At 37.5% G+C, this 13,524-nt stretch overlaps 1 protein-coding gene across 4 annotated transcripts in view; it reads right to left on the minus strand.

Annotated features, from left to right (window-relative positions):
• The window catches only part of LOC106962270 (rho GTPase-activating protein 21-like), a 33,541-nt gene extending 22,026 nt beyond the window's left edge, over nt 1-11,515 (minus strand). For all 4 annotated transcript variants that reach the window (XM_015056574.1, XM_015056575.1, XM_015056571.1 and 1 more), the window contains exons 1-4: nt 11,296-11,515; nt 9,562-9,745; nt 1,441-1,623; nt 1,305-1,326 (exon numbers count right to left, since the gene is read on the minus strand). In XM_015056574.1, coding sequence (XP_014912060.1) covers nt 1,305-1,326; nt 1,441-1,623; nt 9,562-9,630 — 274 coding nt within the window. In that variant the 5' untranslated portion in view covers nt 9,631-9,745; nt 11,296-11,515. The remainder of the gene's footprint in view (nt 1-1,304; nt 1,327-1,440; nt 1,624-9,561; nt 9,746-11,295) is intronic.
• Nucleotides 11,516-13,524: the final 2,009 nt, after the last annotated feature.

Here is a 13,524-nt window from a genome sequence, read left to right on the forward strand (position 1 = left end):
CGAAAAAAAAAAAAAAAAAAAAAAATAAAAAAAAAGAAAATAATATATCTCTTCAACCAGTTGTGGCTAAAACACGAAAAAAAAAAAAAAAAAAAAAAATAAAAAAAAAGAAAATAATATATCTCTTCAACCAGTTGTGGCTAAAACACGAAAAAAAAAAAAAAAAAAAAAAATAAAATATATATATATATATATATATATATATATGTTTATGGATTTTTTTCACAGAGAAATCCAAACAGAAGTATAATTTCCCCCTCAAAAAGTCCAGCTGAAACAAAAAACTTTCTCTGACACTTTAAAAGGACTTATTAGTAGAGATGTAATTAGTTTATGAGACATACCTGCCTTTAAAAAAAGATAATTAGTTGAAAGTTTACTTTCAGCATAGAAATTGATCATTCTTGCCTACCTGTACAAAGTTTTGCTATGTTAAAAGTCAAATCAGGAAGTTACCAGTAAGCAAATGTTAAAACTAATTTCCACATTGTTAAAATAAAAAAGATATTGTGAAAGAAGGAAGGAAATGTCGATTATAATCTGCTATCTGTGCTCAAATGAAAGATTGACTTCACAGTTACAGGACGTTAATATTGAAACACACAGCTACCAGGAAAAGGGATATAAACTAAAACCAAAATACTCACGACTGCGTCACTGTGTTGGGCCTGCCTAACAAACATGACATCAAGTGAGGCGTTTAGATTTCCAGTGGAAAAATGAGTCATGGGCTCAAAGCAAAAAATTTCCATCCTCCTGTCCTCCGTCCCTATCCCAAATTTAAATTAAAATCATACCAACTTGTATCTTGGAATGAGGGAAATCCAAACTCTTGCTGTGGTGCATCACCATCAGGTATGTGGTATGCTTTACTTGATACGAACATTTTTCATTTGTGATGTTTCATGTGACATCATCTTGTGAATTGCAACAAGTGATTTCAACTGACTACCCCCTGCTGACTTTCTCCAGCATTTTACTGAAATCATTCCCAAGCTGTATAAGAGGTGACAGAATATTTTAGAAACTGTAATATTTTAACCAGGGCCTGTTTAATGCTTCACTTGTTAGATTAAGATAAAAAAGATGAAAAATGGTCAAACGCAAAAAAATTCATGGAAAATTCAGAGCCGCTCTTTTGTTTTTTTAATGCGTTACAAAATAAAAATAAACTGAAACAATGTGAAGTTGGTCACTGTAGCACAGAAACAGCTACAGAATGGATGGTTGTGGCGTCATGTGAAGTCAGCGCACTGACTTGGTTGTAAATCAGAGCAGAAAGTTTAAAGAGTTTTTCTGCTTACCTCTGCGCCCACAATCTTCTTCCTGTAAACACACAAAGATACTCAGCATGACTGTTGTGCTTATGGCCACATAATTTTGTTCATCTGGATTTTTGTTGACTCACGGTAATAAATCAAAGAAAACCTCGACATTTACCGGGAAGCAGTGCAGGCTCGACTCTGGCGGGTACACGATGAAATGCCGCAAAGTGAACCCAAACCCCAGGGATGTGCGGCGTAAGCGCACGGTTTTGGGCCTCGGCCAAGCGAACGGCTCCTCTTCTGTGGAGTACTGCACTGCAGGACAGTCAGCCAAACTTTGCCTCTCTGCAGAGTCCTTCTGCACAGAAAAGAAAGACGTAGGAATTATTGAGCATAAAGTCTTTCTGATCCATTAAGACAGCTTTCTTCTGTAAATAAGAGCTCTTAGAAAGATTCAAAGCTGACAACAAAACTACCATAAATAAATAAGTTTCAGGACGAACATGACATTTCTTGTTCATTTGCTGCATGCTAAAGCTGCTAGCAACACTTTTTTTATGAAATCAAACAAACCCCTTCTGTTGAAATACTTTTACACCAATAGGACATGTCATTGTCAGGTTTTCTATTTGCTTTGCTGATGTTGTAGTTGTTATTTAATCAAGATAGAAACTATCCTCTAAAAAAAAACAAGCTACAGCATGCTGCTGTATGCTGAACCATATTAGCCATAAGGCAACTTCTTAGAATTCTTTTCGGTAAATCCAATTATATTTATCTTGTTCCCCCACCGCCCTCTTGATCGGTATATTTTTTGTTTTTACTTTAATTGCTCCATCAAATGTTCATACTTAATTATGAATGACCACAAGAAAAAGGTTAAAGGAGTATAGAAGAGCCCTGCGACAGACTGGCGACCTGTCCAGGGTGTACCCCGCCTCTCGCCCGGAACGTTAGCTGGAGATAGGCACCAGCACCCCTCCCGACCCCACTGAGGGACAAGGGTGTTCAGAAAATGGATGGATGGATGGATGGATGGATGGAGTATAGAAGATTGTAAAACATTCAAGAAAATAATTAAAACACATGAAAATGAAACAGAATGATGTCCCCTCCTTCGTCTTTGTTAATGCCAACTGATCAGGTCAGTTTTTGTAACGAAAACCAAACACCCAGAGCAGAAAATGCTTTTTTTTTAATGTTATTTGTGGATCTCTGAAAATGAAATTCAAACTTTAAACATACAGTTGTGTTTTTATGGTCAGTGTGTAATTGTTAGTGCAGCAAATTTTAGAGTAGGATTCATTTTTAAGAGGGATATATTGTAAGTTTGGAATAACAACAAGAGCAAAGTTTACAGCTGGAACAGAGCATGTCAGCCTTCACATTTTAAGGACACACACTCCTGTGTTTACAGCCTATTTATGGCCTCACACCTTTGTTGTTTCACACGTGTAGCAGCAGCAACAAATTTACTTAAGTTCCCCTGCAACAGTACATGTTCAGGGATATCTGAGATGTTAAACCAAAAACAAGCAGACTCCCTCCGCAACCCCCCAACCAGTTTCAACCATTTCTCCCAACCCCCAGAGGGACAGACCTTTCCCCACAATGTGAGGAATTTGATGAGCTTGCATTAATTGTATCTCTGTCTGTGGCTGAGATATTTGAGTAAAATGTCAAACCCAAAAATGTGCAACATGCTGCAATAACCGAGTAGATCACAAAGCAAAGATTTTACTAGAGGTTTACCTGCTTATGAACATGTAAAATCTGCACAAACATGTTTCAAGCAAATAAGTCTAAATATGCTTCCCACCTGTTCCAGCTCTAACAGGAAGCAGAGAATAAGTCAAGCACAAAGAAAATGAACAGTTTGCGTGCAGAAACTTAATAAAAAGAGAACATTACTTCTCACACTTGCTGAATTAATGCAAATACAGTTTGTGCCTGGAGGTATGTGCCGTGTCAAAGCAGGTTTTAATAAGCTCGTCGCAACCTATCTTGCAGCATTTCTGCTTTTCAGCAGCAAAGTTATGAAAGGAACAAACACTTTAAGCCAAAGCACACCAGAAGTGATAAGTTTAGCTATAAAGTATATATGAAGGAGCTCAAACGTGCATGCCTCTGAATAAGAACCGACTGTACGGCTAAGTGGGATGGGAAAAAAGACCTGCAGGTGCAGCTGCCATCCGCGTGTTTTGATGAAACTCGCAAAACAGGTTTTACCGTGTATAAACAAGCTTTGTCTATTCAGCAACTCTGGCACTTTCAGATTTAAGCTTATGCCAGTGTTGGATCCCCGAGTGTCTTTAAGGAAGTAGACAAACACTGAAATTCATCCTTTAAGTAGTACTTGTGGTGAGGGCTATAAATCAGCAGGACGTCAGAAATGCCTGCACCGATGCCCGACGCGTCTCCAGGGTGGGCCGGACCCACAATACTGGATCTGATTTGGAAGGCAGTGCAGAGGGTAATTTCCACTCCTCTGATCTTTAGGTGCGGACAGACAGGGGCAGTGGGCCTCCTCACAGACACATGCCTTGCGGTGTTAGCATTGCCACTTGCAAAGTTAATGCTGTGACATTCCAGGTCAATAAATTCCAGACCTGCATTTCTCCCGTGGTTCCCTCTTGTGTTTAACCGAAATAAAGTACAACGGCTATGGTTAGAGAACAGACCGGACCTCTGGGAAAACCTGAAAGAGCAGGCTGAGGCGGCGCGGCAAGAGGTCAAAGGAAAAATTGACAAAAAGGAAAAAAGCCGACTTGCTACAGAAAGGAGTAAAAGGAAGTCAAACATCAAAAGGACACACCTCTCCTTTCCTGTCCACAAGTGAATGCCTCTCAGTCATTCATGAATCACTAGAATGCCAGAATGATATTTGTGCTGGGTGAGGCAGCTGGGAGAACATTTGTCTCTCAGCTGGATGTCTCCTGAAAATGAAAAGTGATCTGCTCTATGTCAGGGTCACCAGGATACCACTTCACAGTAAACACACCTTCTAGTGAAACCATTCTTTATACTTCCAGTAAAAAAAAAAAAAAAAAAAAAAAACTCCAGATGAAACTCTCAATTTTAGGTAATTCTCCAAAGACATATTTTCATGTTTGAATTAGAGTGCAACAATTACAGACCTCCAGTTATTGTAAAGCTGTGACTTTCAATTTCTCTTTGAGAATTACAACAAGTGTTTAAAATACCATTTTCTAGCTTCTCACGTTAGTAGAGGCAACAACACTGAGAAGTGTATAACAGAGGAATCACTGGACAGAAAAAAGACAAAATGGTGACAGGAGTTACACATTTAAACTTCCTTTAGTCTCCTACAACGACGTTTAGCAGGATTAGTCTGGTTAGCAGTGGTAACTTAATCATGACAACTTATAGCATGCGCTTTCGTCTCTGCATGACATTTTTTAAGTGCATGAATGATGGTGAGGTTAAAACAACCTGGTAGGCTGGTCAAACAGATTTTTTAAAACATTACACGTCCCCTTAGTTAAAATTGAGGATATTAGAGCTCCAGTTTTAAATACATATTGTAAAATCTCAAGGACTACATGTTAATAAACTGGGCTGTTTTCATAGCTTGCCTGAACAATAATGAAGGAGTAATAGCAGTTTGCGTTACTGTACTTTATGCTCACATTTAAAAGAACTTTACAGAAGTTAACAATCTTTGTCAAATGCTTAATGTTCCAAGCTAATTCCTCACCACATGCGGCCATTTAAAGTAAGACTGTAAAGGCTGAGATTGAGGGAAACCAACCACATCAAAGCCACTTCTAAGAATCGGATGATTTACTGAACATACACAGCTGTTTATACGCTACACGTTTTAGTGCCCAAATACAAGGCACACTGACAAAAACACAATTTCCGTTTTCCACTTAATTTAATCCTTTTGCACGTAAAAGCTCTGTTGATGTTATTCAATGTCACATTATCACATCACATGACATCAGACCTGAAAATGCCACAACCTCAAAATGTGAGAAAACTTGGTTCTCTGTTGGCTGCTAAATTCTACACCACATCCCAGTTAAACCGAGCACCATGCTGTGAAAAGCCAGGGATAATGATACAGAGGACAAAGTCCTTGACGTATCAGCTTTGGAGCTCCAGACAAGGTCAGAAGCATCGTTATTCATGCTACATGTGTCATATACTTAAGTATTAAGTAGACTAAGTCCTGCAGTCTACTAAATTTCTAAAATTCCTGACGTAAAGTACGGCAGGAATTTTACGTAATTTACTAAATTGCCACACATTTTCAACGTCTTAAATCTCTGCAAATCATTTTTTCAGTGATCTAACCCTTAAGATTCATTGCTCACGACAGTGTGATTCAAACTTAGCACTTAGTTTCACCCAGTTTTCGTTTGACCCTAACATGCCATAAAAAAGGAGGTGTTTTGACCTTACAAAAATATCATTCTGAACACAGGATAAAATAAGAAGGTGTTGCATTTCTCTCTGTATATTTTTATGTTTTGTCTGTCATGTTATAAAAATAGAAAAAGTGGTCAAATCATCCGATACTGATCTATCTGGAACCTGCCATAAAAATGACAAATAAAACAACATGTCACTCAAATATTCATTCCAAAGACATCCATGTGCTTATTTTTCCAGGTGTGATTTAGGGACTTAAATTTGCACCTTTCTATATGAGCAGAAGTATTTTCATACAGTATTATTACCTTCAGTTTTACATCTGATTTTTGTCACAGTTTCGCTCTTTACAAGCAGTGGTGGAGCGCTCCACGTAGTCCTGGACAGTTTGTTTTAAAGACCACTACATTACAAAACAATGCAATAAATGGTAGTTTGTTTTAAGTAATTTAAGAAAAAAGAAATCGCTATGTTGGAGATGTTTTGAATAAACGAAAACCAAACACAGATGATAAACGTTTTTCTAATATGGTAGGTAGAGGCAACATTTAATTAAAATATCCAAAAACAGTCAAAATCTGTTTAGACTCATAAAGGTTAAAACTATTCAGCAAACGTAAGCAGTAGTGTGGCAGGCCAGTAAAAAGCACAGAAACTGAGCTAATCACACCAACTTCTGTCAAATGACCTGAGCAGCACGCCGAGCTCGCCTTATCTGTTCAAGGCCACCAGCTCCCGCATCTCTCAGTAACATTTACAGACGGATTTGATTCATATCAACATGAAAGTGTCATCTGTTTGTTCCAGAACACAGTTTTTGGTTTCATATCAGCCTCTCTGTCCATGTCTACTATAAACTACCTATGGCTGAAACAAGAAATTTTGCACAGCATTACCATGAACGGTCGATCAACCATTCCCATGGTAGAAGTTGCAACCTAAGTTGTGTCGCACATGAAAAGGCAACAAGGTGCTGGTGAGGGTAGATAAAGCTGAAGACATGTTAGTTCTTGTTGTTGGAACACCAGATGGGAAATTATACGTTTCATCTTTGGGCTACTTGTTCTAGCAGAGTTGGGAAATATCACACATTTACTACAAAATCTGGATATTCTTCCATTTTTTTTTATTTGTCATGCAGGCTGGACACAGTGACAACTGAACAGACCACACAATAGACAAACGCCAACAAAGGTGGAACTCTGGCTTTCCATGTATTTTATAATACTGATAAGTGATTAGATTAAAATTAGAATATTATATTAGACACACGGGTACTAAAAAAAATGTTAAACTAACATCAGCCTACATTGGTTTTTGCAAACGTAATAAATTACAAAGTGTAATTCTAAATTGGAACTCATCCTATTCTATAGCATCACAACATTTACAAAAATATTGTAAATGACCAACTTATATCTTGACCTGAAACATTGGTTGGTTAAAAAAAAAATAAAAAAAAGTCACTGCAACCAACCAAACTGAATGTGACTGTTAATTAGTGACTTGCTGTGTCAGCTCTTTCTGCTCAGTTTGTCACTAATGACTCACTATTCAAGATTTCATGAGTTATCTATACCAGAAGGGAAAATCATCACAGGCAAGTGATGAAAGAGTTGGCACAACAAGGAAAAACTGAATCACGCAGGCCATCTCTTCTGTTTTCTCCAGAGACACTGCAGACACAACCTTAACACAACAGGAAGTAACAGACTTCTTCTATCCAATTGAGGGTAAATTTGCCCTTCCGATTGCCATCAGTTAGCCATGCGATGCCTGCAGAGAGGCTTCTGTAAAAGACAGCCATCCTAAATGAGACAAACAATGAGATTTAATGAAGCTAAGATTGTTGGGATGAGATTGAGGGCAGGGGGAGGTCAATATCCCTCCTGCAGTACTAAATATGGATTTGGACTTCCTAATCTACAAGAATCAATTTAAGTCGCTGCGCGTTTCTATTGTTCTACTGGAAAAGGAAAAGTAGGTATAACTCAATATAAAAAAGCCAATTATGAACAAATAAAAGTTCCAGTTGAATCCTAAAAGTCAGCTTGATATAGTAAATATAATAAAGCAGCATAAAAAAACAGAGCTATCCAAACAGTAGCAGTTTTATCAGCACCTAATCTGAAGATCTGTGTGGTTTGTTTAAATACCAAGCACTATTCAGCTGATAAGCCAGACAGACACTTTAGTGTCAGTTGTTTTTTGTTTTGGTTTTTTTCCCAGGGAAAAAGAAAAGAGGAATACAAGACAAATCCCTCAACAAATCCTTCTGATACAAATCAAAGATAATATTTTTCAAATCTCATTCAAAATTAAATGAGAGCATGAAAACTCTCAACTTTAGAAAGTCAACCAAACTGAGCTGCTGTGGAAAAGCAGTCAGATATTTTTTTTTTTTTTTCTGTGAGCCAACATAACGAAGTTGTGATTTTTTTTTAGGACCTTCATTATGTTAACAAAGTTAGCTCCTGAGAACTGCCAAACTGAGCTTTGCTTTGTTGGAGACATCACGTCTCTTCCTCCCTGTTTACAGCTCAAGCAAAAACATGCTTTCTACGGGAAAAAAAAAAAAAAAGGCATGTCAGAACCTATTCTGACTGATTTCTATCACATTTCATTTCCAAGACATATTTGTAAACTTGTCTACTCCTTGGAAAATTCTTGAGTTAATATTCCATCCACAATTTTAATTTTCAAAACTCCCCCTGAACCGAAAGCTCCAGGGGATTTTCCAGATTAAAATTAGCATGAGCTGGTTAAGGCGGTAGTTTGATTAGAGAGACGACTAAAAGGAGGATTTCCTCAGACTGAACTAAGGGTTTGTCTTTCACGCTATTACAGAGCTAACCTCAGCATTCTGAAAGATGCTTATTTATGCCTAGTCCATTTGTGTGATGGGGTCTTCTGTTATGAAACGTAACATTTTCAGTTCACTGACAGCAGTATTCTGTCTGTAACTGGGTACAAGAACCAAGTCTCTCAAAAATCTGTGACTTACTTACCAGACCAGCGACCAGGATATTCACCACAATATGAAAATCTAAAGCAGGTGACACTTTTAGGGGAGCAGATGGTGTCCCTGTCTGGTATTACAGGGGCTACGTCTTAAAAATCTGAGGCTTAAACAAGCAGCTGCACTGTTGTTTTGTCCGCCTAACTCCATAAATCATAAGCTTAAATACATTTTTAATCTAATTATAGTACTTCTTTTCAATGTGTTAATCTACGCTGCAGACTAATTTAGTTACAAACTTGTGGTCATGTCTAGTTTTTTGTAGGAGAGCTTTGTAGGGCTACATGATATTGGAAAATCCTGTAAATACTGCGATGATGATGGCAGTTACGATTTACGTCTATTATCTTCTTTCCCCTCTTTCTCATCTGTGCTTCCTACGCTCTGTGACCTTTAGTATTTTGGGTAATCTTATTTGTGTCCGGCGTAAATATCTGCTGCTGTGAAACTCTGTCCAACTGGTTAAATATTATGCTAGCAACAATTACCGCACTCCAATCTGTCATTTAAGAAATGAATATTGCACACAAATATATTGTAATGATATATTTTTAAGTAATTGCGCTGCATCAGTGCTTCAAGGGGTAGCTTTAATTTTGGGTGTTAAGCCTCAAAATGTCTTTTTTATTATTCTAACTTTTTAGTTTTCCAATAAGGTCTTTAGTCCCAAAATTGTTATGTTTTTTCCCCCCTCTCTGTCCCAATGTAACACCACACAATAATGAGACTAGAATAAATAATCAGTATTGAGATAAACAGCAAAAACATCTTACAGAATCAAAAATAGTTCGAAGCAGAACTTGCATCCACAAAAATCTAACTATCAATGCTAATGTTAGCACCAATATGTTATACGTTTCTAATGGTAACTGCGCTCACCTCACAAAACGAAGACCTTGCTTGATGCCGCTCATCTTCTTCAGTGGGAGCCCAACGTGATGCCATCATTCAACTTCAATGGAAATCTTGCTGTCCGTAAACGCCCACATTGAAAAGCTCCCGCAAAATCCAAGAAAAGATGTTTGGATTTATACCTCCATGGCGGCTAGCTCTCCTAGTCCATCTGTTATAGAAACATATTACAAGGTTTAAGTATGGTGTTTAATTTATTAAACTTAAAATCCACTGTGCAGTTCTGACAAGCCTCACTATCTGAGACCCGGAATGGACTGGGTGTATTCATAAAGCAGAACATCTCTGTTTGAGATCTAGTTGCTAGTTTAACTTTTAGAAAAAAGAAAAAAAAACATTAAGTCTGTGCCATTGTATGAAGAAATAAGTAAACAATTTGACAAGAGACGCACCACCAATTGATTGAAAACTGGCAGAATGTTATTAGTTCAGCTTTAATTGTTGCTTAGAAAGTACAATGCTGGATTTTTCTTTAATACGTGAAATTTGGACCTAAAAAAAAAGGCAATTTGTAAAAAATTCTCATCGGTTTCTCTATGAGTGTAAGAAAGTGAAAGAAAAAAACTGCTCCACTGGATAAAATCAGTAATAGTCAAAAACATGGTATATGGATTACATAATCAGATTACAAAATCTGTTCCCGTAATTACACCAGATCTTGGTTAAAAAGCCAGGAAACCGTCTAGCAATAAACCAACACACCAACAGAACAATTTCATTTTATGTTTTTCTGCTTGTTTAAAAGTATCATTGTGACAACAGTAGGGAAGATTGACATGAATGTTTAGCCTGAACATTTTAAATATTTTTCATGTGCCAAAAATGTTTTTCTGGCTTTTTTTTTCAGAAGGTTGCAAATTAGTTAGTCCATTGTAACTAACCAATTTCATTATTTCATATAAATAAACAAATATCCAGTAACCTATTCAAAAGTAAAAACCAATATTAACAATCAATGAAAACAACGTAATTTTGACTTTGATTAAAATAAATAAATAAAACAACTCTACATTGGTATCGGCATCAAAACGTATTAAATACAATTTCTGGATTCATAGCAAGTGTTATTTACGTACATTACGTGAGCATCGGAAGCCTTTTCATAAAATATGCATTATGATACTGATCTCAGCTCTAAGTAATCTAACCCAACACAAACATACACATCATTGAATATGAACTAGGCAACATCTACAGCGATATACAACCCAAAAGCTAAATTTAAATGTTATTATGGGAGAACAAAACATGGATGATCTCAGGTCAGCCTAATGAATGGCCAGCAACAAGTGGACTAACAGACGAGAGGCAGGGCGGAAAAAAACTGTGGATGACTTTAAAACTACTTTACATAGTTTTTGTGCAGAAGTTAATGTTGGTTGTTATTCTGTCTCCAATAACAAAACGACAGTTTTGTGTTTTGAGAAGTCTTATCGTTTTTGTCACTATGAAATCGATAGAGTACGAACACAGCGTGTCGAGCTGTTGTTCTCCAGCGCTCAACAAAAGACGCTTTGAATTTGTTACTACTCACAAATTACTGCCGAGAAAAGTTAGAAAGTACATATGGGACACTATACCACCATTTCGCGATTTAGTACACAGCTATATGAATTGAGAAAATAAACAAACAACACAGCTGCGGCAACAGGCTGCTAGCGGTTAGCATTTATGCTAACATGGTTGAGTTAACAAAGTTACCTGTGTAGTTGAGAAGCGTCATAACAGGAGCCAAACTGAGGCAGTGGTTGTCCTTAACAGCGAGCAAACAAACTAAACACATCGTGTGTGAGTTTGTATTTTTTTCAGAAACTGTCCAAAGAATCCATAAAATGTCAGTATTATCGACTTCCCGGTGATTAATCCAAACCCAATGAGTGGAGGCGCATGGTGCAGTTCTGTGGTTGGAGTTTTTTTTTTTTTTTCTTTCCAGCTTTCCCGACTCCCTGGGAGTCCACCTTCAGTCAATAGGGCACTCTCCACCAATCACAGGCGGTGTTTCATTTGAGCGACCCAATCAGGTATGGGTTTACGGAATTTTGTGGTTTGTCTGCAAAACTTTGTTTTTAATCGTTCCCTCAAAACGTCGAGGACATTTGTCAACTATGACTGCCAATACACCCTGGCGTGTTGTCGAAAAGCTCTGTACTTACTGCACATATGCTTTGTAACCAAAAACCGCTGTAGTTTCTACACACAAGGTTAAATAAGAAATCACATGCTGTGGTTCAGTGTGAGGTCGAGTTGGGTATTTTGATGCGGAAAATGTCTTCACGCATACCGCAGTGTATTTAGATTGCATTTCTGATCAAAGAATAGCTATGATTAAAATTACATCTCAACCCAAGAGACAAATTGTGCGGATTTAAATCAGTACCCCGTCTCCCAGGGCTTGAACAAATGTTCCTTTTATGCCTCTCTAACATAAGGGGCCACCTGTTCTTGGAGCTGGCAGCTTTTGTTGCAGAGGGCAGTTCAGGGAGGAGACTTTCATTAGGCTGTACTGTCCAGTCGGTTGTGCTTTGTAGTGAATATATATTTTAAAATCTATTTTTAAATTATGGGTTACTGCGAATATTTATTTTAATTGCCTTCAAAGATTGGGATAGAACTTAATTTAATTGAGGAAAAAATAGGTACACAGTCTGTGGAATAGAATTTCAGTATTTTTCAGGCTTGTTTAATTCTAAAATTGAATTTGTGTTTGTATTGTATTTTGAGCTGTCCATCTTTAAAGCCCAACCACTATATAAATCACTGTAGTGAATTCTTGATTGACACCATAGTTTACTGTTCACTTTATAGTGGGAATTCTCAAAATATTCTCCTTAGCACTCTTGGTTGTTACTTCTTAATAGAGCTACATAACAGCTGGCATGTACAAAATGTCCTGTGAGTCAGAACAGTCATATTTGGACAACAGTTTGAGAACCTTGCATCTAGAGAATGTGGTAATATTCTTCTGTTGAAGGATTTAATCAAGACATTATTGTGTTTGAGCTCAGTTCTGTTGAAAGGTCAGTCAGTTACCTGCAATCCCCAAAAGACCCTATAAAAGCCAAGAAGAAAACCGTCTCGTCCTTCTGGCACTTCATGTTCCCAGCTCAGATAGTGAGAGTCGAATGTCAGGTGTAAACAATGAGCAAAGGGATCTGAAGCATCAAACCCGCTTTTGTTCCTTTTAATGGTTCATATTTGGGTCACCTTTTTTTTTTTCCTTTAAGCCTCCCTAGACTATTAACTTGAAGTTTTATGTTCCCGCTCTGACCAGGTACAGACCAACTGACAAAGTTTTTGTCTAACCAAAGATGTGGGGTGTTCTGAAAAAGGCTCACTAAATGTTCTTCCTCTTGGGATTCATAGTTTTGTCAAAGGATAATGCCACCCAAATTAATTAGTGAGGAACTAGAAATGAACAAAACCAGGGGCCCATCTCACATTTCCCAAGGATATCCTTATGATTTCTTTCCCAGACTTTTTGGAAAATACTCTGTGAACTTACAAATCCTGAAGGAAAAGTTTATTTGTGACCAAGATCAACATATTTGGGTTATTTAGCAGATCCAAAGTACACATAGGCTCAAAACAATAAAATTAAAGTTTTTGAGTGGCTTAATCCAAGTGCAGACTTTAAGATGCAGTGGCTGTTCATACTCGCATACCCTCCACTGTGGCTTAACTCTGCGAAGAAGAGTGAGCCAAAATTCATATTGACAGCAAAGCAAAAGACTCACAAGCGCTTGATGGGCTGCAGTTGTTGCAGGCTCAAGGGGCAATTACTTTCTGACACAGGCTCAGGTTGGTATTGATAGCTTTTTTTTCTCAAGTCATCATTCAGAAACAGCATTTTATGTATCTTGTTAGATACTGATTTGATGATTTGACTCATACCATGACAAGAAATGACATCTGTCTTGCAATCACCCAGAA

Source organism: Poecilia latipinna, unplaced genomic scaffold (genome assembly GCF_001443285.1).
Source record: "Poecilia latipinna isolate Pla-1442-1.1 unplaced genomic scaffold, P_latipinna-1.0 Scaffold1392, whole genome shotgun sequence".
NCBI lineage: Eukaryota > Metazoa > Chordata > Actinopteri > Cyprinodontiformes > Poeciliidae > Poecilia > Poecilia latipinna.